We start from the raw sequence: 26640 nt of genomic DNA, 5'->3' as shown, positions 1-26640 counted from the left end.
TGGTTCCTCTTTGTGTTTTTACTCATCGTCAGTACTGTTGTTTTTTTTCTTTCATAGTTCATATGTAGTTTGCTTTCCTATCCCTTGTATGTTGCCCATGTCTTGTTCTTATTCTTAAGCACTAAGAGCATGCTCCTTAGGAGTGTGAGTATGCGATTTACAAATTTTTGGATTTATTATTATATCCGTGTGATAGACAATAATTATCTTGCTATCTGTCTCCCATCACCAGTGTACAATCAGTACATCACAAAAATAACCTTTTATATTTTGCAAAGTGTGGTCATTTGTAGGCCCAGTATTTGCAGTGGTGGTGGAGCCCTGAGAACGAATCCAGTCAAAGTCATCACCAGTGTTGTCGTTGTTCCAGGCACATTGTCCCTGTTCAAAGTCACATGAGGCTGGTGGTGAACAGAGACCATCCTGTAGCTCAACATCATCTATAGCTATGTCACTTTGATAAGTACTGCCTCGGATAGCTTGAAACTCTACCTGCAAGGAAACAATTTTAGCCCATGACAGTACAAACCTTTATATCTAAATTTATGTAATACGGCATCATCAAGCAAGTTCATGCTTTCATCACATGCAAAGTTAAGCTGATGCTTAAAGACCTTAATATAATTTATGAGTTAATAATGCCCCAAGTAATCAATAAAAAAAAATTAATATTGTTAAAATGCTGTGCATGAACAGCCTTAGCTTAAAGATAGCTGTGAACTGAATTTTATTTTCCTTTTATTTACATCTTGGAAGATATAAAAGAAAGAAAAAATTTCATGGAAATAATTTGTATCCATGTATGGACCATTCCCTCCTTTGATTGCTTTGTGTTTATTATTGACGTGGGGAGGATGACCTGAAAAATCTAATTTTTATGAAGCACAAAATAAAAGCAACAAGTTAGGAAGTAAAATCCTTTTTGCAACTGTCATAACTTTGCTTTCTATGTTTTATGCAATGTATCAAGTATAGTTTTACATTTTTCATGAAAAATGCAACATTTTATGTACTAAAGTATTTCATGTGTATGTTATACATGTAGTAAACATTCTAGATGACATTGCACCTAGTATTTTTACCTGGTACTGAAAATTTGAATTGATGGACACCTGTGCTGTATGCCACACATCACCTTGATCAGAAAAGCGACGCCAGAGGACAGTGCTTACAGCCCGTGCCCTGATGGACACCATGAGTGTTCCCATGCCTGTGCCACTCATGTGGTAGTAAAAGTGTAGGCACTTGCCTGTTGTGGCAGGCTGTACAGGACTCAACAGGTCTGCAGTGTCACCAGGTCTTCCATTGGAAGCCTCAGTATACATGTAATATCCTTGAAAAAAAAAGAGTATTACCATGCAATCTTAAGACAAATAAATCAATGATAGAAAGTATAGACTCATGCATAAAAAGCTTAAAGCCTTGTCAATTACAACAAAAACAGTTTCTTGTGAATAAAAATAAGAAGAAAATATTCTAGATAACATTTGGAAGTAAGCTAAAGTAGAGACCTTTGGAAAAAAATTCCTCCTATTATGCTGCTTATCAACAGCCTTACTGTTTCTCTTTATTCTTTAAAAAAATGCCATGCCAGTAACTAATATTTGTAAGCAGTCTTCAAGAATTTCCCAGGTTTTGCTGCTTTCTGTTGTTTTTTTTTTTTTATTAAATCTTCCATGGTTTTAAATTGAAGCCATGTCTAAATATTCATTATGTATCCCCAAACATTTCTTACTGAGTTAAGACCTGGGTTTACTACTACCCAATATTTAACATCAATGTTTCACTCTGTCTGCCATTTTATTTCATTAGAAATGGCAAACAGTTGTTTTTCTCTATGCTTTTTACAGAAGCAGAGCATATTTTTCATGAACCTAATTATGGAAAGGTGTATTGTGGTGACTGAGAATACAGCAGTGCCAGGCAGGCTGGAATTGTACATGTCAGAGTTTTAACACACTGTGGAAAAACTACAGCTTGACCAGAAAAAGCAGGCTCATTTTTAGGTAGATAATTTTGTTAGGCCTGCAAATGATATAATGGCCCTTGGAGGAAAACAGGTACCCAAATCCTCCTCTAAATCCAATAATCATCTTAAACCCAATGGTGAAAATGATGATGTGCTTAATTACAATGTGTTGTATGCATAGATCTGAACTACTGTAACTTTGCATCTGAAAAATATTTCATTTCTCCCCTGACAATGCTAGTGCATTTATACACATATTGAAAAATGGCATAATGCATGGATTTAAGGGAAGAATAACCTTTTTGTGCACAAATGGTCTAAAAATATGTTTTTAAGATAGGTTAATTGTTATAGTCATCTTTTATTAAAGTCACATTACTCCTTCATGCAAATATTGTGCTAAGAGTACTGAGAACCAACATATGATCATCCATACTGAACTTTTTCTACTTTAGTTTTCTTAAACCCATTTGCTGAAGGTAAACTGGATCACAACTTTAACAAAAACTATGCTAATAGGTCTATGTTTTAACATAGATCAAACACTATTTTTAACAGTTAACAACTTGGATAATTGTAGAATGAAGAAAATACAATTGTAAAGTATTTTGTATACCAAATTTTCATAAACTGTTCATTAAAGTAAAATATATGATGTATCTCTTTCACACTCAGTTTTGGTGGTCATTAACTGTGATTTTTCTACAACCAACATTCCAGATTTTCCAAAAGCATTTTGACATCTATTTTGCTTCATTATTGTTTTATCTTGATCACTCTGCTTCTAAACTTTCTCTTTTTGATGACATTAATCATTCCAAATTTTCACATGAAAAATCTGTTGTATCTACAATATTCTTCTATTGTAGTCTTTTATTGTTATTTTTGAAGCATCAGATATTTTTCAAGTATCACAGTGATAATGGTTGCTTTAATCACAGACGAAAGACAACACTGAGAGTGAAATATGGTCAAACCCAGTTAAGATTGGGTAAATCTTCCTCTTTTGTAACACATGAAGTGCACAAAGTATGATGAAGTTTTAATGAAGAATTCATTTGTTCAACAGCTGTTATATTTTATGAAGCATCAGTCATTAAATTTGAACACTGCACCTCGTCAGTCTAGTTTTAGCTCCATTTGAAATTCCCTGAATGAATGAACAATTACAGCATTCTTGCATTTTCTTTGGAAAGTATATCTTTTTAAAATGAAATCTCTTTTACATATGAAAGTAGTGATTTACAGAAAAGTATCAGATAATAAACATTCATTTTGATCTAAACATTTAGCACTATGTCCTCATTACTGCCTTCAGTTCATTCAGTTCTGTCTATCCTATATGTGAGTGCTATGATTAGCTATTAGGTGTTACACTAATTTCACTTAAGACACCTTCCACCTGTAAACTGCTTGGGTACCCTTTGCATCAGTGAATGTCTGATCTCACACTGACTGGGAATGCCCATGTTTAAGGTCAACTTCAAATTAAGTGTTCACAGACAAAGTCTCGTGTATTGATTTTTTAATTCTGGAGTGTGGTGACATTTGTAAGTACTAATATTTCATTAATTTCTGGCAACAAATGTTAGTAGGTGTGCAGCAGATGCTTAGTCTGAAAGCTGCCCAACCATTATCCTGAGCTCTAGAGGTCAGGTTTCAAACTAGTACAGAGAACGCCAACAATTATTTTTTAAGTGCTGCACCTCATGTTTAAATGAATGCCATCTACTGTATCTTTGTGAGTGGATGGCTGCATTAATCTCACAGTAATCCTATAAGGTTGAATCCAAGAAGAACTTCTAGTTTCATATCAGTGTGGCTCAATATTGGGCAGATAATAAAAAAGAGACTAGAAAATGTTACAATGCTACATCCTACCATGCTGACAAGTCTTACTTACCGCTCATTGTGCCATAGGTATGGTCCGTGGCTGGTCCTGTTCCTGTGCTTGGTGTGTGACCCTTTTGCTTTGTCCAGTTATAATTACTCTTTGTCTCTTGAATGTAACCACAAATGTTTTCTGACTCAAAATCACAAGTCACTGAAAAAATAAGAAATAATGTTAAATGCAACCTTTTTAATGTAAGAATAGTAATTATCATATCTCAAACCTACAAGCAATAATAATGCACTATGGATTTACAAGCTTATATATGGCTGTCATTCTTATACTCCATTGCAGAATGCAGGACTCACAGAGCAGCATGTCAAGAAAGTGGTATATGTGTTCCTTCAGAAAAAAAAACCACCTATGGAGAATACAATATCTTACTGAAAACGTTCTAGTCACCTGAGACAGGACAGCTGCCATCGTTGAAGAATATGTCATCCAATGCCAAATCCCCTTGGTAACCCCCAGTAACCACACCTTCAAAAACAATCTGAATAAAGCCCATCCACCCACACATGCACAACACAAATACACACACACAAACATATAGGAGTATGAAAAATCATGCATATGTAACACCCACGACATTTAAGGGCATGTTGTGTGTATTTTTATAGTTTAAGTTTTTATCTCTGATAAGACTTATTTTTTTAGATGTCAACTCTTGCAGAGGTAGCAAGACTTGAACGCATATAAGACTTCCATTCCTGCCATGTGCTTTCTTCCTTGACTGAGAGATGGTGTGGGTGAGCCAAAGCATTAGTTTGTCCTAAATTAGGGCAACAAAAGAACAAAAGAGAGAGAGAGAGAAAAGGGGTCACTCTCTCATCAGGCATTTGTTCTCCTATTGGTTCTTTTCTACTTTTTCTTCTTTTTGTCTTTTCTTTCCCTTATTTTCCTTGTTCCATCCTGACTACCCACTTGTGTTTCCATACCTATCCCGCTTGAATAAAGGAGGGCAGAAACTACAGCAGAATTGTTTTTCCTTGTGTACTGGTGTGTATTGGCGAAGTCTCTCTTCCCAACTCACTCACCAAACTAAGCCCGTTTTACACATACTATGCACATATTCACACCAATTTCATAAACCTGCGCAAGCAAGTGCATGAACATGTGTACATTTCACTGGCAACAGCAAATTTCTCTCTCAGGTAATTCCTGCAACTGATGCATTTGATGGTCCTTAAAACAAACCTCAAAAAAGCTAAAGTAGTGGGTCTGTGCATAACATGTGATCGTTTTCAGACATTAGGTATGGCCCATCTTCATTTTAACCTTACATTCAGATAGTTAAATAGGTCTTCTGCATGAGGAAGATTTAGGTACCTTGTAAAAATTTGTGATAATAAATTAAATAAACTTATTCAATGCATCTTGAGCATATGTCATGTTAACAAATGCCCGTAGTTTAGAAAGCCTTGTGCAGTAACATAAAAAATAAATCTTGGAATAAAGTAAACACACAAAAATTTAATTAACTATGCAAAACAAGTTCATTTTCTGAAAACAGAAACGGTATGCACAGTATCAATGATTCTCATAGATGAGAAAATACTTCCATTATTTTGTGTACATCAACATAATCTTGCTGCAAACACATTACACACCTGCACAAGAGTTGGCTGACTCTGGGGAAGGGAGAGAGTCTGAGGTGTGAGGAATAGAGTTGCACCAATCCACTTATCCCCTTGTTCACCTGACCTTGTCCACAGAGGGCTTCCCAGGTTCTGTCCTGTAAAGAATGAGACAGGAGGCTGAAATATGACAGCATCATCCTAGGTTTTTATTACAATAGCAGTAACATATTAAGTCTGCAGATTATGTGTAACCAAGTGTAAATACACACATGGTTGAATTTTTCAGGTTTAACACATGGTTATAAGTCAACATTTTTTACTAGAACAGTAAATTTGGTATAACCAAAATAACAGCTGCTATTTTTATTATAAGAATTGGAAGAATGATGGCAAAATACTGTAAAAACTGTAGAAACCCAAAGTTAAACATGAATTTAAGCACAACAGTGTGGGAAATTTCTGTACCTTGCTGAGCATAAACATTTAAAGTTCCAATCTTGCTGCCATACATGTGGAACCAGAAGTGAACACATGTACCAGTATTACTTATGGTCATACTCTGGCTGATGATGCGGGCGGTGGCATTGGCTGGCTGATTGGATGCCTCAGTGTATATATAGTAACCTGAAGAAAAATGTATATATAAACCTAGTACAGTACCCTCTATCACCAAAGACAAACTCCAAAAGGCATACACAAGCAGGTGCGCATACACCAAACATCTAAAGCAATTAAAATTCATTTTTCCGCTAAACACATTTAAAAATAAATGCAACGGCCATCATAAATCATTTTTGCACTAATCAGTACACAAGATATTGCAAATTTTTTGCAAACTTATGGATATGCAACTTACAGGTATTGCAAGCCTTTTGTAAATCTCAAAGGCAGGCACGCAGGCAAAAATAGAAGTCTATTTATAAATGTTTCAAAGTTATTTCAAGGTCAGGACCTCACCATGGCTGTTCTGTTGTGTGTGGTCATAACTAGGGCCTGTCTGGACTGAAGAAGTTGTACCATGATGCAGAGTCCAGTCAAACTTGTCTGTGGGGTCCTGAGTCCAAGTACAGATGTTTGCCTGGTCGAAGTTACAGTCATACTGTGTGGGTGCTAAAAATAAAACAACACACATGTAACTATAGTCCCAAGACCTTACAGTTGTAGGGGAGTAAGGTGTTGGAATTCTCACACCTCAAAGCCAGCTTTGCTAAGGATAGTCCTCATCTAGCCTGGAGTAACCTTCCCTTCCTCTGACCCTTAACAGCTGGGTCAACTGGAGGAACTATATTGTGTCACGCGATCTAACAGACTAGTGTCACCTTTTTAGGTTCAGATTCCATTACTCTAACCATTAGGGCTAGGCAAATCTATTACCCTTTTTTTTATCTTTATGGACATAAATTAATAACTTTGTTACTAACCTTAAACATAAATTAAAACAATGTACATTAACATCAATTGTACATTTAATTATTATGTAATATACAATCAAAACAGATACATCTCTAAAGATTAATGTTAAAAATTCATCCAGCTAAACCAAGCAGTTAAATATGCACTGCCCTTAGTTGATGATTTCCTTAAAAAATATTGTGATCCATATTTTAAATACAATGATGCTATGGTCCTGTTCTATCCAAGGCTGTAAAATCTGAGGAGCTGCTATGCTAATAAAAGTAACAAACAACTACTTCTCATAGTAAGAAAAAAAGGGGAAAAAAAATTCATGCTCTCTGTAGCAAAACCCGCCACCACAGATATGTAAGATATTCAAGTAGAATATTTGAGATTTTGCAAATTGTATATTTTTAAAATGTACATGCTTAATTTGACCTTTCAATTGATACTTAAGTTGTTTTCTTAGTCCGAAAAATTGAATGAGTTATAAAGGTTTCGAGTGTGCAAGTACAATGGCTCAGAGTTAACCCTAATTACCTTTCTGGGCTTTTGCTAAAAACTACTCTGTGCGACTTGAGACTCTTTTCGTGGTGGCAGGTCATAAATGATCAAATACACCCACCATATGTAACTTGTGAAATTCCTGGTGTGTCAGTAGCAGTTGGTGGACCAGTGCAATTTCCTGGTTTTACTGATATATCATCAATGGCAATATCCCCTAGATAGCCTTTCCCCACTGTACCTTCAAATGTCAGCTAGAAGAAGGTAAGCATGCAATGACATATCACACAACAGATGTATTTTTATTCAAGGACAAATCTGCTATAGTCAAAAAAATTTGATTCAAAGATATGTTTGCCAACATTTGCTGTAGAAGTAATAATAATAAATGCCACATTTGTAAAGCGTCTTTTTACAGCATCAGCCAGACTCAAGGCACTTAAATATAAACACACAGACATAAGAATAATAATGGTCTCAAAACAAAGAGTTCATTGTGTTTTCAAGGTGAATGCTGTCAGCACAGATGCAGTCAATATAGCTCAGTTATACTATCAGCTGCAGCTGTGATTTGTAGTAGTATCAGTTGAATAGTAGTGGTGGAGGTGGTTGCACCAACAGCATAAAGTTGTTCACTGTAGGTGCACATATGACTGTCATGGAAGTCACATCAACACAATGGCAGTGAAAAAAAAAAAAAAAAGACGAAGCAGGAAGTAGGATTGTAGACAAGAGATCAGAGAACCAAGAGTGTGCTTAATGATTTAAGTAGATCCAGAATTAAAACAGCGGGAAGAATGGTACGAGGAAAATAGACCATATATCGAGCAGAATGCACTGAACACCTGAGGGTACTGATGATTTAAATCAGCAGAAGAAAATCCAAGAGTCGAGATCATGTATAGATAGGGCATTTGAGACCATTAGATGATGAAGCAGACAAAAATAGGGCACAGACTCAGGAAACAGTCAAGGGAGGTGAAACTCAGAGAAAAGCACAGATTAACAGTAGTCTGCAGACACCAAACACGATGAAAATCCAGAGGCACCACAAACAACAAAAGAAAAGGAAAAAGGACAGCTAGTCCCCTCCAACTGGTAAGGCAAAAGGACATCAATTTTGTATAGAAACATAACAACTTCTTCTTAAAATTAAAATGGTTTAAGATTAGTATACCTGGAAGTATGAGTTACAACTTGTAGTAGTCTCCCAATAGTGCCAGAAATTACCCTGGTCTCCTGTCACGTTCATTAAAACCACAGAGCGTGCAGGTTCAACTTGGTACAGTTTTAAGGTGCCCTCATCTGTTGACAAGCAATATTCAAATAATAAACAATAAATGTCTATTTGATAGTGATGTACCAAAGCATTAGTGTCATGCCCTAAGAACTAACTGAGTTAACAAGATGGAAGTTAAAAATTGTGCAACAAATGAACACAACAAAAGCTATAAATGCAAAGGAATGTATGGAACTGAAAGTTACATATCACATAGAACAGTCACACTGAAACTTGTGAAATAAAACTTCTGATATTTATTAAATGTGTGTTTTAAGGGCACATTTGAAAGACTGTCATCTGCTGATAGTTTATCAGATAAGAAAGGGAGTTCCAGTAAACTAAAGCTGAATGAGCAAGCATGTGTTCACCAAAAGTTTTTGTCGTAATTCTGAGAACAAAAGTAGGCAGGGGTTCTGTCCTATTATCATCCAGTTTACAACCATCCATGACTTAATTTAAAAGTTCAATATGACTCTAAATTCTATGATTCTAAGACTGTTATAAATAATTCAACGTTTTTAAGAACCTTTATGCCCTTTTTATTTAAATGCAATAACAGTGAGAAATGTTTTGATTACTTATGCTGTGACTAACTTTTGTAAAAGATACATTATCCAGAATTCACTAGCTATAAATACTACTCCTATATAAATTACACAGTTCTGTGTTGTGATACTAAGGTATAATAGAGGCAAAATACACAATTCATTGACACACAACTAGGCTATTTAACTGATGGATTAATAAACAAATGAACTTAGCACAGTGATTAGTGAATTGACATACAAGATGAAACATAGTTAACACTTACCCTGGCCATACATGTGGTACCAGAAACTGATGCATATTTGTTGGCCTGGAGAGATGGGGGAACTGTATAGCCATGCTCGTTGACCCATGCTGCGCGAGTTTGCCTCCATGTACATGTAAAATCCTGGATATGATACATGTAATATTCAGTACTGCCACTGTGCAATATAAGTATTTTGTTCTTTTTAAAGCTTATCAGTGAATAATTAGCATTAACTAATTTGAGGCAGAATGCTGTGAATGTTTTCTCAAGCAAATTGTGGTTCACAAACAACTGATGAACTTCATAACAATTTTTTCATAATAAAATACAGCAGCTTTGCATAAACATGCAATGTCGAAATCCAGTCAAAATCATTGTTTATGTTATGGGTCTAGTCGCAGAAGTCTACCTCAAAATCCCATTCCACTGTTAATACAAATAAAATGAGTAGTGTTTATTTTTAACAGCTTAATTTAACTTTGTGAACCATTTCGTTTACAGGACTTTCTTCCTATTGATCAAACAGAATGCTTTTTATCTGTTTAAAATGCTTTTGGAAAATGTCACATCAGATATCTCACTGTCTCAGTTACTTTGTTAACAAGTTACTACATAACAAAATAAGCAAATTCTGAACCACATGCTCGAAATGATTATGAAATAACATGACAATAGTAGTTCCCTATCTGACCTGCATCAGAGTCAGACGTGTGGTCAACTGCTGGGCCAGTTCCAGCAACAACTGTACTGCCTGCTGAGCGAAGCCAGTCAAAATCATCCATGCCCTGAACATTGAAGTAGCCACAAGTGTCAATCTCAAAGTCACAGGTACCAGGTGGAGGGCAGTCACCTTGTTGTACCTTGATGTCATCAATGGCAATGTCTCCCGCATGGTCTTGCCCCACAACACCCTCAAACATGATCTGAAATCAAAAGCATGGAAGTCTGTTTGGTTATTTTTACAAAAATAGATAATTTTGTCTGTTGTGGCAGACAGTAATAGTGGTAGAAATTATAGGAAATATTAGATGCCAAATCTAGAATCCAGGAACTATATAGCTATAAATAAATGTGAAAGATTGTCTGATTGTCAGGAAATCTGACTTGCTGTTTTAAGCACATTATCACATTAAAAATAAACAACTTGTGATCACTAACTGAAGCTCACCTGCCATGGGAAGGTTGGTGCAGGCAAAGTTATGGAAGCTTGCATCCAGAAATTTCCATGGTTACCTTGCTGACTAAAAATGGGAGATACTGGACGAATACTGTTTGAAATGATGTAGATATTTAACTGCCCAACATCTTCACCATACATATGATACCAAAAGGTCAAACACTGACTGAATGATGATGGCTGTCGAACAGGGCTAGTAATACTAGCACGGTCACCTGGACGACGTGGGGGTGAAGTATCAATGTATGCATAGTAACCTACAGAGAAAGAGAAAGAAAAAGAAGCTTAACATAATCAAAAGTAATTTAAACTATTGATAAAAATAAAAACCAGTAACTCAAGATTTCTTTCCTATATTTTTTGTATTCAACTTTACAAAACACAATCATTCTCACCCATTAGAAAATATCTATCTTCCAAAAAATGTTTTCTTGACACTTCACTCACATAAATGCATGTACACACTCTCTCTCACTGACACACAATCACTTTCATCCATATTACTCATAAATTTACGATTGAATAAAATTTACTAATGTAAATTCCCAACTCAGTTTACATAACCAGCTATGACTACATAAAAAATTAAGCAAATAGCATGCTGAGAACAGTGCACTGTTCCACACAACTGACCATATCCATTGCGTGTAGTGTGATCACTGGATGGGCCAGTACCAACAGTAGAAGTGGAATTTGCATGTCGAATCCAGTCAAAATCATCGTCTATGTTCTGTGTGTAGTCACAGAAGTCTACCTCAAAGTCGCATTCCGCTGTTAATGAAAATAAAATTATTTCAGTGTTTATTTTTAACAGCCTAATTTAACTTTGTGTCAGCTACAAATTTCAACATTTATCTATGCATTTATAACTATTTCTGTACCACTGACATGCATGAAAGGAAATGGATAGAAACATGCATTCCTCCCTTTCTTTTCTCTCTCTTTAACAGAAGTGGGGAGACTAAAAAAGAATGATAAAAGATGTAGATGAAAAAAAAGAGAGAATATAAAACAGATGGACACATAGAAAAATATTTTACAGATTATGCTTACCTGAAGGAGGACATGGTCCATTAACAAGAGATATGTCATCAATTGCAATGTCACCCAAGTAGCTGGCACCAACCACACCTTCAAAGATAATCTGCAACAGATCCCATTGTTCTTGACAGGAACTGGTATAAATCATGCGTTGTTCACCTGCCAGTAATAAATATGCACTTTACTTCAACATTTTTCTGGTACTGAGAAATATCAATGTGACAGCTTTGTGGGAAATAACTGTATTATTTATAAGGCTGGTAATGTGAAATGCAGATAGCCTGGCCACATGATGGGATTCTGTGCATGCTCTGCAAACATCCTTCTTATCATTATTAAGTAAATTTTTAATTGGCAATGCTATTTATTCCTATGTATCTACATGAGTTTGAAAATACTGTACCTCTGGCAAGTGATATGAGTTTACACTCATAAAGTAATTGTATCTGATAGATGATGAAACTGTGAAAATAGATTCCTATATGATAAAAATGATTTTAAAGAAAAGCATTATCCTTTCTATTATGAGTCCATCAGCCTGACCTTGTATGGTTGAAGACTAATGACTGTACGCATGCTTTGTCTCCAGATGTTGCCTTGTGTGTTTGACCGAATCCATATTAGTGTACGATTTGAACCTTGCTGCAGGAAGACCTTGAGTGTCTCCACATGAGCACCATACATGTGGTACCAAAACTTTAAACACATTCCGGTGGCATTTGTTGGTGTCTGTCCAAAAAAAGATCTAATCATTCCTTTATGTGCATATATAATGTCCTTGTTATCTACACAGAAATGAATATGTGTATAAAAGAATGGATGGAGATGGGGCTTCAATTAATAATAACTGTATAGGCAGGTTTGTGCATGTGTGGTTTTCTGTGGACACATATTTTGCAAATATATCTGTACTTGTACATACAGCTGGCCCAAATGTAATTAACTCTAGGGAAAAAAATCACCCTTCTAAAGGCAAACAATTTCCTTCCTTTTTGCAGAAGAAAACACTTGGAAATTACTAGCTGTCATTGTATCAGGACCATCTTTGAAAAATCTATATATGTGTTGCAACAAATGCATGGAATATAAATACATAATGTGGGTTTGTATGTGTGCATGTGTGCATATACATATATACTTACAAAAATGCTTTCTTTCTATAAACTTGCTATGTCCATAAATTACACAGCACTCAGGGTTTCGCTGAAATTCGCCTTTAATAATCATGAAATAATCTAATTGATGCTAGTGAAAGAGTATGCCCATGCTTCTTATTGCTGACGCACTTGTCTGCATGCATGATGCAGTGAAGCATGGCTCCACATTACTTGTTTTATTGATCAAAACATGCTGTTAATAAAGCCCTACTCTAGTCAAGTTCTTTACCTGCAGACCTGATGAAAGGTCAGCTACGTCACCAGGTTTCCGAGGCGAAGATGTCTCAATGTACATATAATATCCAGTGCCTGACGTGTGATCCCGATCAGGTCCAGTTCCCACTGTTGGCGTGCTTCGATTGGTCCAGATCCAGTCAAAATCATCAGTTCGTACTTCAAAAAAGCCACACAGTCCATAGTCGAACGTGCAGTTGATGCTCAAGTCTGAGGAAAAAATGTTAAATTACAAAATATACAATTTGTAGTCCCAAAACCTCTCCTCAAATATATCAAAAACAAAGAAAAGTAAAAACAACAACAAAAATAAAACACCAAAACATTCACATGAGACAGAAGAAATTATAGGCTACATTAATTAGGTTCCTCGCTGATGATGTACTGGAAAACATTTTTGTCAAGAATAAGCCATGAGACAATGAAAAAAATGGACACCCCCCCAAAAAAAAGAAAAGCAAAGACTGAGTTGCACGCCTAGAGGGAGGTCTCTGTTGATCAATTTCTAATGAGCTTCACATGACAAGTATACCGTATCTTTGTGAATAAGAAAACTGTGACTATCAATGTCACATTAGATAATATCAGCATTTCTTGAGCTAATGAATAGATAAAATAAACACACTTGAACTATTCCCCAAGCTAATCATTCATCCCATCACCCACTGGCAATTAAGCTATTAACATCAGCAAACTTTGTTACTTCCTCTTTACCTGTGTTATTCACAATCTGACCAGACTGGCAGTCTTCGAAATCAAAGTTGTCAACTGCCACATCAAATGTGCTAAACCCAGGGGTAGGAAGAGATAAAACTGTGATCTGCAAACATGAATAAAAGCTGTTTAATAAAGATTGCATAAATTTGGCTAACAGCTAAAAAGAAAAATGAACACAAGGGAAGCTTTTTGAAAGGAAACATCTAATATTTCCATACTTGGTTACCCTTCATATAGGGAAATGTACAAAAAGCTTTCTCTACACACAAAGAAAAATTACCAACCACAAATGGGTAATCAATTTGTCCTATATCAACAGAGTAATACTGCCAGTCATTGCCAGCACTGCCTGTTCGGTGCCACAATCCAACACCATTGGATGAGCCAATGTCAGAGGCCTTCTGAAGGAGAATCATCAGATTTCCTGAAAATATAGTTATGGACTGGTTACATAACTAATTTGTTTGAAAATAATCAGTAATTAAAACTAGTAAATCATGATTTGAATAAAACTGAGCATCAATGTCAAATAATACAGACTTTTATTTCAGCTTTTAATTAAGTAATAATTTTAGCTATTCTGAAAAAAATTATGTGAGGCAGAACAATATTTCTGTAGCCAGACTAATCTATTTTATGTGGTCTAAACTCTGCAGCTTGACCATGTGTTGGCTAGAGCTCATTAAGCAAAGCAGCCAGACCTATAATCAGGTGCCACATGCAGAGAAAGAATAACGTGCCCGAGATGAAATATGAACCCATGGCAGCCAATTCTCACTGTATTGGTTGCACAGTTACAAAACAGAATCTAGAATCTGTACATATATATATATATAGGTACTTAAGATACTTTACCTCATATATCTTTACTGCTATAGATAGATTCAGTGGTAAAACAACAGCCACAAGCTGGATACTCATTTATAACTAAAAACACAAGTATTTGCTCTTGATTTCTCCATCTTGCCCCAGACAATGTCTTAACCTTACTTATTAACTATGACCCATGCTAAGACTCCATACATTTTAGAGATTCTTTATTGAAGGAAATTCATGTTAGGGAGGGGGTTAGCGACAATATAAATTTACGGCCAAAATATCTTTTAAATAATCTTATCTGTTTGTCAGATAAACAAAATGATGCTGCATTTATTTTTACAGGATCTGCAATATTTCTATTTCCTAATATCTGGATACTCTAAACTACTCAATGGCAACCAGGAGAAGGCGTTTGAGGCAAATTTCAGCTAGACAAGTGATTAGTTAATATCGCATTGCTTTCAGCCCATATTTAGTCATTTTTATCTCTACCCCTTCCCCTGAAGATTCTACAACATAACATAAACACAATTTACCTTCATTAAAAATAAACACCTCATGAGCATTCACATTTATCTTATAATATAAACAAATTGTAAAAAAGAATCATTTAGGAACACTTTATTGTCTTGGAATATCCAGCACTATCTATCACCTATCTCATACCTGCACTATCGCCCAACATGTGGTAGTTAAAACTCATGTGACACATGACACCAGATGCATTGAACACTGGAGACACCAATCGAGCAGGGTCCTTTGTGACGCCCATTGCAGACTGAACCAGCATATACTGTCCATCTGTTTGCAGGACAGGAATACTGCTTCAGTAAAATAAATTTGCATCTCCTCATCAAATTAAATCCCAAAATGTCGAAATAAGTTCTTATACTGGGCAGAAATCTATAAGTACAATACAGTGACAGCTATTACACAGAGATTTTTTGTTTCCACAAATGCAATGTAAAAACCCGCTTAATCCAAAGTCAATAATTAAATTCTCACAATGATAAAATACACTTGCTAATCATTGATGGAACAGTAATGTGAATTCTGATGGTGTGTAGTTTAATGGAATGAGTGTGATAAAATCTTTCTGAAAGCTGCCAACCCTGATTACTTATATATTCGTATCTCAGCTAATGATCTACCAGAATACTATTAATTAAGTACTGAATCTTTAGTCACATCTCTGGCAAAAATATTTCTGGAGCATTGAAGCTCCATTTTTAGTGAGATCAATACTCTGATATACATGTACTCGGAAGCATCTAAAGCCTGCTCAAATGATGCTCATAGCCATCACCACAATGACTAAAAAAAAAAAAAAAAAAAAAAAATCCTTCTAATTCTCTTTTATATTTGCTCTTAAGAGACTACACTATGGACCTTGCAGGGACAGCAGTCTCAAAAACATTCTGTTGGACAATATTACAAAACACCTGTAAAGTCAGTTTAGAAAGTGTTAATATAGTCATGTTGAGTAAATGAACATGCAATGGTCAGATACAAATGGTGTCTGTGACAGGCAAGATGACAAAGTGACCTGCAAATTACCAGTAAATCTATATTCTTGAAAAATGCAACTCTTGAAATTCACATACTTCCTCCATCAGCATCAAAGGTGGGTCCGCCAGTCAAAGCACTGTCATTAGAGGGTGTTCTGACCCAGGCAAACTGTCCCGTGCTGTGATCTCGCCATCCACAGAAGTTTACTTCAAATGTGCAGTCACCTGATGAAAACAGTTTAGTTTATGTGAAATTTCTGCATCAAAGTGAACGTTTTCTAAAATGTGTAATAAAATAAAATCAATGGCAGCATTAAAAGAAGAAATGCACTTTTTGAAAAATCAGATAGTTTGAAGAGAATCTCTAATGCCAAATTCTCTCTTTCTACATAACATTAGAAGGATGCAGTTACTGCTTTAGTCTTACCACACATGAATTCATCACTGCCATCACTGCACTGCTGCTGGAAGTCACACACTTGGGTCTGTGGGATGCAGCGGTTGCCATCACAAGCAAACTGACTTGCTGAGCACCTAGTAGGAACAGTTGATGATGGAGGAGTGCCTGTGGGGAATGGTCCTACAAAAAGGGTATTTAAGTTAATAAAAATCTCAGTAAAAAGTTAACTCGATCCTGTATACAAAAAACTGCTTAAGATTAAATAGCCATCATACTTCATAAGGCAGTGGCTGACAATGAGGGGAATTGATCTAATCTGTCAGCTCGCAGATCTTCTTATACTAAGGAGGTTTACTTGAGTTTGGTTTCTTGAGCCCATAAATTAAGTTATCTCATCCTGATGCCATTTCACTCAATTGTTATCACTATTTCACAGTTACAAAATTGGGTGGAAAGGGAAAGGCTAAGTGTCACATTTTTGTTTGCTGCTTATATCTACATCCAGTCTTCTAGTTTAACCTTTTTGTATCTGAGTTTCAACTAGATGTTTTTTCAACTCATTAAGCTAATAGTGCAGGATAAATGGTGGTTGGTATGTAGAAATAAGAACTACTATAGTTCAACCAAACTCCTGATTTTCCAGATGTAACAAACTTGTCACCGAGTTGAGTGGGTGCATGCATATGTAAGCTAAATAGCTTTTCGGTTAGTCAAGCAATCTTAGCCAACCTTGTCCCTACACTTATCTGCTTCCATCTTACTAGGATAAACTTTTATTCAGTGGTAAATTGTATTTTTTTCTATTTAGTTTTTATTTTGATATGGAGAGGAGAAAAAGCCAGTAACTACTTCATTAAATAGGGCCTCTACTGATGAAATATTCACAGTCTGAATCAAATGAGATAACATTTAGATAGAGTTCTAAATGTCCTCTGACATGAAAATTTAAACTATTTAAAAATTTAACTATTTTCAGCATAAGATTTTCTTGTACAATATAAACAAGGTAATTTGGCAACATCTAGATTTCTATGAAACTACATTTATTGTCTCTTAATTCTGATATGGATTTGTAGGCTTCAAAAGAGTACAGAGGACCAACGATCACCAGGGCTGACCATCAGTCAAGTTAAGAACAATGCTTCAGAAAACAGACTCAATCATAACTGCTAGCCCCATAAGTTCTCTTGTGCACACCTGTCCAAATAATACTGACCCCAAAATTATCTGGTGTGAATATAAGCATAAGAAAATCTTGGGTTGAAAACTAAAAGTCTGTGGTAAAAGGTGGTATTGCAGTCACAGATAGTAGCCTAAGGTAACAAGAAAGTAATCATAGTAGTATGGAATAAATTAACTTATTAAATACTTTCAGCACTTGCACCTATTGCCATGAAGTGTGTGCCAGCATGATCCATATGTTGGGCTTTTTTTTACATAGGTATGATCACAAATGCCCAGTGGCGTTGTCATAACCTTTCCATAATTTATTTTCATTGAAAACGTCTATCAAAATGAATATTACAGTAGCTTTAATTTCCCAAATCCTATATAAAATGTAAACTCATCAAAACAGTGTAGCATAGCATAATTTACCTGTGGACTTTGAACAACCTTGTGTCAAGGAAATGTCATCAATTCCAATATCTCCTAAGTAACCATTTCCAACCACTCCTTCAATGATGATCTGAAGTGCCAAATTCAGGTATTACAAAATGTTAACATCCAATATCTTTGTGCTTTATTTACAATTACACATCAAAGAAAAAAAATTATTGGTTAAACACATTTAATTACCAGTCTGGTTCAAGCTCACAAGATCTGGCTGCCAGCCTTGGCTGCTTAGTAGCTTTATTTTTACTGGTGAAACAAACGGTAGGTGGGGGGGAATTAGAAGGACCAAAAGTCTCTAAATACTATTCAAAGGTGTGTGTGTGCACATTTTCATGAACATATGTTTATTAGAATCTGATCTAGTAAAGTGAACTCAACCAGCTTAATAAAGTATCATAGACACAAATAATAAGTATTCAAGAAAATGCTAATGAGAGGTACAATCATAACTTAATTAAATCTCTTCTCTTACTTGGAACACATCAGTTTCATGAAGCATGACATCTTTGCGCATCCAAGCATCACCATAGTTACCAGAAAGAGAAAGAATCTGTTTTAAGCCACCAAGAATAGAAGTTCGGGTGTAAACATTGAGACTTCCAATAGTTCTTCCATACATGTGGTAGTAGAAGCGCAGCTGTATCATAAAAAAAGAATTAAGCCTGACAACTAAAGATACATGAATGTGTGTGTATTTTTACTTTTATATACATGTATGCACATTTATGCATGAGAGAGGATTTACATAAATCATATACAATTATTAAAAGCTAAATTAATGCTCTAAAGACAGTATTATCTAAAGTTTCGTTTCAGCGCAAAACAGATGACAAAAAGTAAAATAACTTACAGCACATGTAGAGCCTGAAGTGGGATTAAAGAGGTCAGTGCTTACAAGCCAAGCTTTGTCACCTGGCTTCCTAGGTACAGAACTCTCTATGTACACATAGTAACCTGGAATTTAAAGCATTCATATTTAAATTTTTCTTAGCAGGTTGCAGTATTGCTGGCTAGAAGGGTCTGCAGCTAGGGCAGAAAAGTTCATATGGTTAAAGGGCAATGGTAGCTATATATGGTATGTGGTCATGTCATCTGGTAAATCTCGAGAAATAGAATTTACTTCAAAAATTATATTTTATGGAATGGGGCAGAGTTTAGTTTTTTTTTCCAAGAAAAAAATTTAACCCCTTCCCCCCAAAACTGAAGCTTTTGGAACTGGTCACAACTTGGCTACTAAACAGACTGGACACAGGCTGTTTACTACTATTACACTGATAGTAACCAATGGTTGCTTGATAACTAATCTACAGCTGGAGCCATCATAATAAAAGTCATTATTATAAATACCACTTAAAAGTAGTACATAATAGCATCTATGGTATTCCAAATATTCTTAAGAATTCCTACTCTCTCTAAAGAGACAATGGGATCTATAATGTTTCACCTGCTAACATCCACTAAAACAAGCTAATTAGTGACTTGTGAACAGCAAACTCACCACTAGATGTTCCTCTACTGTGGTCTCGTGAAGGACCAGTCCCACTCGTGCTGGTTGAACCATGTGTACGGGTCCAGTCAAAATTGTCTGATCCAGACTGGTCATTGTACCAGGAACCCAAGCTTTGTTCGAAGTCGGTACGTGATGAATACTTATCTGATGAAGGCAGCATAAAAGAGTGGTCTAAAATTATTTTCTTCAGTTGATCAGTCTTCTGAATTCTTTCTGGATCATGTTACAAGACACCATGAGTCCCATTCTGCATGTTATTAACTCTTTACTACACATATTCTCATTTACAAATTAATGATGTCATACTATTAACTGTGAAGTCGGACACATGAATCATTAAGGATCGTCATGGACCAGTCCATGCCTCCGTGTTTTTCAGAATATTTTAACCCTTTTGTGACTTACAGACTGCAAGTGTATATTGAATGTATGAGAGAATGGATAAGAACATTAGATGAGAAAGGGTTAACTGTGACAGAAAGTGTATGGTGAACCTGGTTCACCAATAGATTTTGGAGGGAACGAGGGAGGAAATTTACCCAGGCCCAGAATACCAAAGGAAGAAGACGTGCCTGAGTCATGAGTTGTAAATCTCCCTAGTTGAGATCTGTGCATGTTGATCGACGCTGGATGTGGTGCGGTACTGACCTATTTTTGAAGTAGCCTCGCCTAGACGAGGTATGACATCTTTTTCTGTTATTGCTTATGAAATTGTATTGAAAATCATGTATATTTCAAAGTTGTAAACACGAACATGTGAGAGAAAGCTGAGTGAATTGGAGAATATAGTTCAGAGTGATAGTATAGTGTAACCTCAAGTTAAAGGTTTTAATAGTATGAGCTGAAAGAGCTGGAGGTCTTCTGGATGAGGAAGAATCGTTTCCTAAGACCATTCCTCGATCACCTTTGGGCCAGCACCCAGCAGCACTTGGGCTAAGAGCACCGTTAGTCCCGTGATGTCATCGCAGATTACCTGCTGTGACCCTGGAAACCGCCTGACCGACACCTAGTGTGTACGGCCTTCAACTGTGTGTATTTGTGTTAGTGGATTCTAGATGGCAGGACTTTTGGAGAGCGACAACCCTAAGAGGGATGATAAATTGTGAGTAACGTACTCAATGACTGGTAGTGCGGTCACAAGATAGATAACAGAACTGTAACTTCGTTGCTGAACAGAAGAGAGTGCGAGGAGTGTAAACTTTATACTTTGTGAGATATTGGACTAAGCTGAGAAATGCCCGGATGTGAACACTGCCCCTATCATTAGATGTTTGTCGCCTTTAGAATGAGGTGTTGAGGCGAGTTGTATTATTAATGCGTATTTGTCCTGAAGACTGTAAAGTCCTGAGCCACTCGACAATGAAATGAACACGATTTGGGCATCCTCAGGAAATCGTTTTGTTGTGTGTTTGAAAGAATGTGCATTTGTCTGGCTGAGTGAGTTGTTAAGCCACCTGTGCTGTGACAAAGATAAAATAGTACATTGGTTGTTAACCTCAACTTTGCACTGTAATGTCTTCTCTCACAAAAACTCAGCTCCAGTTAAAACACATATACATAACATTTATTAGGATGCAAACTCCATCAAATTCTCTGCAGCTCGTGTACTTTTTAACTGTCCTGCTGAATGTCTGTGGACTTCCTGTCCCAGTCTCTCAATTGCTACATATCCAGACACAGATAGGGTCATAGGTCACCACTGTCTGGACTATCTTAATATAGTCCTTCTCTGAGATATGACATCCACAAAATTTGTTCCTCAAACATTGCTCTTCATAAAATATTTACAAGGTAACAATGCTGTAGTCACTTTATTTTTCCACATTTGTTTTTGTTAACTATATCACCTTTTAATAAAACTTATTTGCTTGTGCCATGGGTGTCCAGCAGTCCAGAAAATGGTTCTTCTGATGTGTATGCCTAATTAGTGTGAGCAGCAGCTCCAACTCCCCAGAACTGCACTTTTGTCTGCTTTAGGCCACACAGATCACAGCTAGCACCTAACAGGTCTCTACCACCTGGATCACCAACCTGCTTGCAGTGGTGGCTAAAGTTATTTAACATCCTCAGAAGCTCATGCTTATTTCCTTCTGAAAACAAGCTAATGGCTGTCTTGTTTCTTCTTACTGCAATTCATTTCTTCTAACATCACACAAAAGAGTGCATATTTACATTGTTTAGTTATCAATCCTCATTGATTTTTAAAATGACTCACCACAAGAAGCTTCATCACTTCCATCACCACAGTCGTCAGTGAAGTCACAGACAACCGCCAAGGGGACACAAGCAGTGCTCTTGCACTGGAACTGAATCTGATTGCTGGCACAGTTACCTGGTGCTTAAATAGATAATATGCACAGCTCTGAGCATCTTCATTATTAGCACGATGATATAATGTGAATAAGGTGAATGTCATGAACTAACCCCTGCCAGACCCAAACTTGACTTGTTATATGTTGTTCTTAATAAGGACCGTACTACCATAGGTAGGTACAATGAGTTAAAGAGAACCTTCTCAAGCTTTGGTAGAATTCATAACTGAGAGACATGTAAGCATGGCCCTGACCTTTTGCTGTACACACTTGCATGTTAGCAAAATTTACTGTTTGGAAGAAAGGACGATCAGGCCAGGGAAATCACTGCTATTATCACAACACAGCAGTGATTGTAGATCAAGGGAGTAAAGAAGGGTGTCTAAATTGCTGACAAATGTTACTGAACTCATGAGAGTCACTGAAAACATTCTCTTGACTGAAACTAAGGGTGTTTATAATACAAGTGTTATATTAGTGGTATTTTTTTTTAAAAAGAAAGGCTCCTGACAGGCAGATTAGGGTTAACAAATACAAATGGTCAAGAAAACTGCTTAATATTTATAAACAAACATTTGCTAGAGAAGAATGTTTATACTTTATATGACAGTGCTGTAATTACTTGACATAGTAATTTTTTACAAATCAGTTAAATACCTGGGAAATTGCAGTTAATAAATTGGATATCATCTAATGCCGCAATGTCCATATCTGAATAAGCATAACCTTGAATGTGTATCTGCACACATAAAGCAGCATAAATATTTATAATAAATTTTAGAAGTTTATTGAAAACTGTTCTATTCCTGTAAAACTTAATTATATAGCTTGTAACGTCACCAAAATATATGTAAATTATGTGAAGCATAGCACCTGAAGTTTGTTACAGGTGTTAACCTGCAAAAATAATAAAGGTAATACATTTTTGACATGACTATAACCTCATCAAAATAAAGAAAACATGTATTCTGAACATTCAATGTGGTAAACAAGAAGACACAAGATCTCACTAAACAATCTTAATCATATACTCGCAAAAGAAATCCACTATTAAAATAATCCATAGAAGAAAACCGTTCGTCTCACCCATATATTTACATTGACTTTGGTGCCTACTACGGACCTGTCTTTTGTTGCACCATTTACCTCTGCTCTGGATCGTTCTTCTATGCCATAGTCAGGCTTGCTTCATTGTGTCCACTAATGGTCTCTATAGCCTGTTCCTTCTTTTGGCCATCTTAAGCTATTTCCATTAACAGGGATTAATTTTATCCACCACAATTTTCTAGTCTGCAGACACAATGTGGTTGCTCAGTACATATTCTGCAGCCAAAATTTTGGATATGCGGTAGTGTACACTGATATATTTGTGCCATGCTGCTTTGAGCTCCATGAATTTTTCTGAACTACCTGTGTGTTCATCAATGCTCTTTTCCTGCCACTCATCTATGCAAACCAGCCATTCTTTGCCTTATCTTGACTACAAGATCTTTTGTTGCATACTTTATGTTATGTTTTTTAATATTTAGATTGTTTTGCTCTATGTCTGTTATGTGAGTGTGGCAAAGGCTGGCTTAGACACAAGCTGATCAGCAGCATTGATTCTATCTATTCCTCTTCATGCATCAGGTTGCACATAAGGCCTCAACCAGAGCCTGTCACCGATGTCGATCGGCTGAAACCCGCTCTAGGTGACCCCATGTCCAGCCCTTTCCTTTCATCTCCCTTTCCACTGTTCTTCTCCAAGTTTCCTTTGGGCGGCCTCGTTTTTTTCGGCCGTCTGGAGTCCATCGTAGGGCGACTCTGGAGAGGTCTGCTGTCTGCTGGCAGAAGCAGCCTTGATTGGCATGCAAACTTGTTTTGGTCCAGAGGGGATCATGGGGAGAAAGAAGAGGCCACACTCAACCTCCAGATGTAATTTATTTTCTGCTTTACACTTACTGTAAAGTGGGGGAAATGTGATATAGAAACCTACTTAATTATTAATATCATTGACATGATACATCTGATGACTTTTTTGAATACCTGCTGGATATTCTCACCCTGAATAGTGTAGATGCATGCAAAATATCAACCTGCTGGATATTCTTACCCTGAATGGTGTAGATACACGCAGTATATCAACCGTGGTTTGCACCCATTTGCTGTTATCTTGTCCATGCACTGCCCAGAGAAGTGACATCTCCTCACCCTGTTCTAGTAACACTTTCAGTTGAGATGCTGTGGTTAAAAGATAGCATTTGTCAAGTTTACAAAATTTTCAAAAGAAAAATACAGAGCAGAATCATTTACAAAAATTTATTAAGTTTGAAGCAGGCAAAACAAATATATTCTTGATGTCAAGACTGAAAGCAGATTTAAATCAAAACACAGCTACAGGTACTTCACTGATAATAGTCCTTCATTTAACATGCAAACTATCAGTGAAGAAATAAAATATCAAACCTTGTCCAGAAAGGAAGTAGTATAACTGCATTTGACAAGTAGAACTGCAGGGACCAAACTGGATGCTGTAGATGTCAGAAAAGGTACCCTGTGTGCCAAAGCCCTGGACAAGGTACAGGAATTTGCCTGAAAAAAAAAAAGTTTCATGATGCTTGACTATGCTTCTATAAGGAAATGTCATCATACCCCTGATTTAAATTATGCTCTATAGCTGATAATATTTAAAAAACACAAATAAAAATGAGTAAGCCAATTAAACCTGTTGGGCTGCCATTGTGGTCATACATGGGAGCAGAGTAATTGCCATGAGACTGGCCACTGCCTGAGGTCCATTGCCAAATGCCACTACTGTCGTCTGTCCATTGGCAATTACCATCCTCGAAGTTACAATCTCCTGAAAAAAGTGACAACAACAGACATGACATCAATTCAGTTTCTGGTTTTATTTTTAGATGAATAATTTATTCAACTAAGTATTATCTGAAAAATTAATTTATCATGAGAGAGAAGCAAGAAAGTTAGGCTATCAATTACTTCTTCCATCTCCACTTTTTTTGTTTTATTACCAATTAACTGCTTTTTCCAAAAGTTACAGTAATAATTTCCAGTGTCAACACAACCTTTTTTCTTTTGGAGATTAGCCGCACACTCTGCTTTCACTAAAGGGATTGTAAAGGCAAAATAAAACTGCTTAGAATCCTGTAAAGAGTAGGATCAGTTTGAATCTTGTCTATTTTTGTGTCTGTTCATGTGGGAAAAGTTGAATGTTTTATATGACGTGTTTAATAAAAGAAATTGCATGGGTCTCTTTTGTTTGCTTCAACCAGTCTAGTCCTCCAATGTTGTCAATTTGATCCCAGTTTGAGATACATCATACATCAGCGACAGTGTTTTCACCGTCACAGCCTTTATTATACCAATATGATGGAGGCAGTTTGGGGAGGGGGGGAATTGGTTTTTGGCCAAGCCAACCACCAAGGCAGCCAGCCCTGTAAACAGACGCCACATGTACAGAAAGAACAGCAAGCCTGAAACAAGAACTGAAGCCAGGAAAGCTAACCTTCACTGTTATGGTGACCAACATTAACCATTGCACCACCACACCATTCATGGAGGTAATGGCATCAAGGAATAATGGAATAAAAATGCTAGTGGGCTGGTATTTAATGCACCAGATTTCTTACAGCAGCTAAAATAATACTTAACAAAAAGAATTTTTCTACTCTCATGCCCCACAATATGAAAGAAAGTTATACAAAACTTGTCAAAAAAGGGACCATACCACAGTTGGCTTCATCCAAGTAAGGGAGAGGACAGTCTCTTATGAAGTTGCAAACTTTGTCCTGAGTAACTGTTGTATTGGCTGCATCCTTACACATGAAGAGGCTTGAAGTATTAATGGACTGTTCAACTGAACATTAAATAAATAGAAAGTAATGTGAGGATTCGAAACCATGCATTTTATGTCAAAAGCACAAATTCATTTGTAGCCACCATATTTTACTGATATTAAAACTGATAAGTTTGATAGCATGTAGATTTTATCTAAACTACAGGCCCCTTTAGTCCATAAAAAAAAATTTCACTGGATCTGACACCAGTACTCATACCATAACTGTAACCCCATCACCACAGAATGTAACAGGTTACCACCAGCAAATCTTACTTTGTGAGCAGCTTGAAGAATATATCTTGAAATCATCAAGTGCAATGTCTCCTTGGTAACCATTTCCTACTGATCCAGTTATGTAAAGCTGTGAGAAGCCAAATAAAAAGAAAAAAATAAATTGATGTAAAGTTAAACATCAGCAAATAACATCAACACTATAAAATAATAAATGCAAAAACCTTATTAAGTTTTTAAGAATAATTTTTGTAAAGAAACACAAAGCACACAGAATAAACGCACTGTGAGATCACCATATGGTTCAGGAATGTTCACAAAGCCCTGAATCCAGGTGTTTCCCTGGTTGCCAGTACGTGTGAAGCTAGTTACAGGATCTGAAGGAGAGATCTCATAGGTGACATTCAATGTGCCAATAGTGGATCCATACATGTGATACCAAAATGTGAAACAATAGTTGTTAATCCCCTTTATATATGGTATCACTTGAGATATCAAGACTGCTCTGTAGCCTGGATGCTGTGGGGCACTTGACTCCAGGTAGATGTAGTTACCTGGGAAAAGAGGCAAAACCCTTTTTAAGTGATAATACACTGTATAAGACTGAAGGTTTCAGGAATGTCATTAAAAAAATAGAGAGAAAAGAGATGGGGGAAGTGTGTGTGTGT

General features: G+C 36.4%; 1 protein-coding gene across 1 annotated transcript in view; it reads right to left on the bottom strand.

Moving 5' to 3' along the window:
- Positions 1-26640, bottom strand: part of LOC112558572 (MAM and LDL-receptor class A domain-containing protein 1-like) — a 39580-nt gene that overhangs the window by 1381 nt on the left and 11559 nt on the right. The window contains exons 16-48 of the mRNA XM_025229112.1: positions 26258-26526; positions 26015-26102; positions 25631-25759; positions 24608-24742; positions 24349-24474; positions 23996-24123; positions 22561-22642; positions 21807-21929; positions 19580-19735; positions 18932-19035; positions 18554-18718; positions 18064-18154; positions 16495-16647; positions 16164-16292; positions 15226-15360; positions 14025-14164; positions 13738-13843; positions 13019-13233; positions 12176-12361; positions 11645-11735; positions 11225-11362; positions 10583-10848; positions 10106-10337; positions 9433-9555; positions 8517-8644; positions 7461-7593; positions 6398-6550; positions 5906-6064; positions 5471-5595; positions 4263-4353; positions 3873-4013; positions 1083-1333; positions 261-492 (exon numbers count right to left, since the gene is read on the bottom strand). Of these exons, the coding sequence (XP_025084897.1) occupies positions 261-492; positions 1083-1333; positions 3873-4013; positions 4263-4353; positions 5471-5595; positions 5906-6064; positions 6398-6550; positions 7461-7593; positions 8517-8644; positions 9433-9555; positions 10106-10337; positions 10583-10848; positions 11225-11362; positions 11645-11735; positions 12176-12361; positions 13019-13233; positions 13738-13843; positions 14025-14164; positions 15226-15360; positions 16164-16292; positions 16495-16647; positions 18064-18154; positions 18554-18718; positions 18932-19035; positions 19580-19735; positions 21807-21929; positions 22561-22642; positions 23996-24123; positions 24349-24474; positions 24608-24742; positions 25631-25759; positions 26015-26102; positions 26258-26526 (4923 nt within the window). The remainder of the gene's footprint in view (positions 1-260; positions 493-1082; positions 1334-3872; positions 4014-4262; positions 4354-5470; positions 5596-5905; positions 6065-6397; positions 6551-7460; positions 7594-8516; positions 8645-9432; positions 9556-10105; positions 10338-10582; positions 10849-11224; positions 11363-11644; positions 11736-12175; positions 12362-13018; positions 13234-13737; positions 13844-14024; positions 14165-15225; positions 15361-16163; positions 16293-16494; positions 16648-18063; positions 18155-18553; positions 18719-18931; positions 19036-19579; positions 19736-21806; positions 21930-22560; positions 22643-23995; positions 24124-24348; positions 24475-24607; positions 24743-25630; positions 25760-26014; positions 26103-26257; positions 26527-26640) is intronic.

Source organism: Pomacea canaliculata, linkage group LG3, assembly GCF_003073045.1.
Source record: "Pomacea canaliculata isolate SZHN2017 linkage group LG3, ASM307304v1, whole genome shotgun sequence".
Taxonomy (NCBI): Eukaryota; Metazoa; Mollusca; class Gastropoda; order Architaenioglossa; family Ampullariidae; genus Pomacea; species Pomacea canaliculata.
The sequence above is the reverse complement of the archived record's forward strand: the minus strand, read 5'-3'. Positions and strand labels throughout refer to the sequence as shown.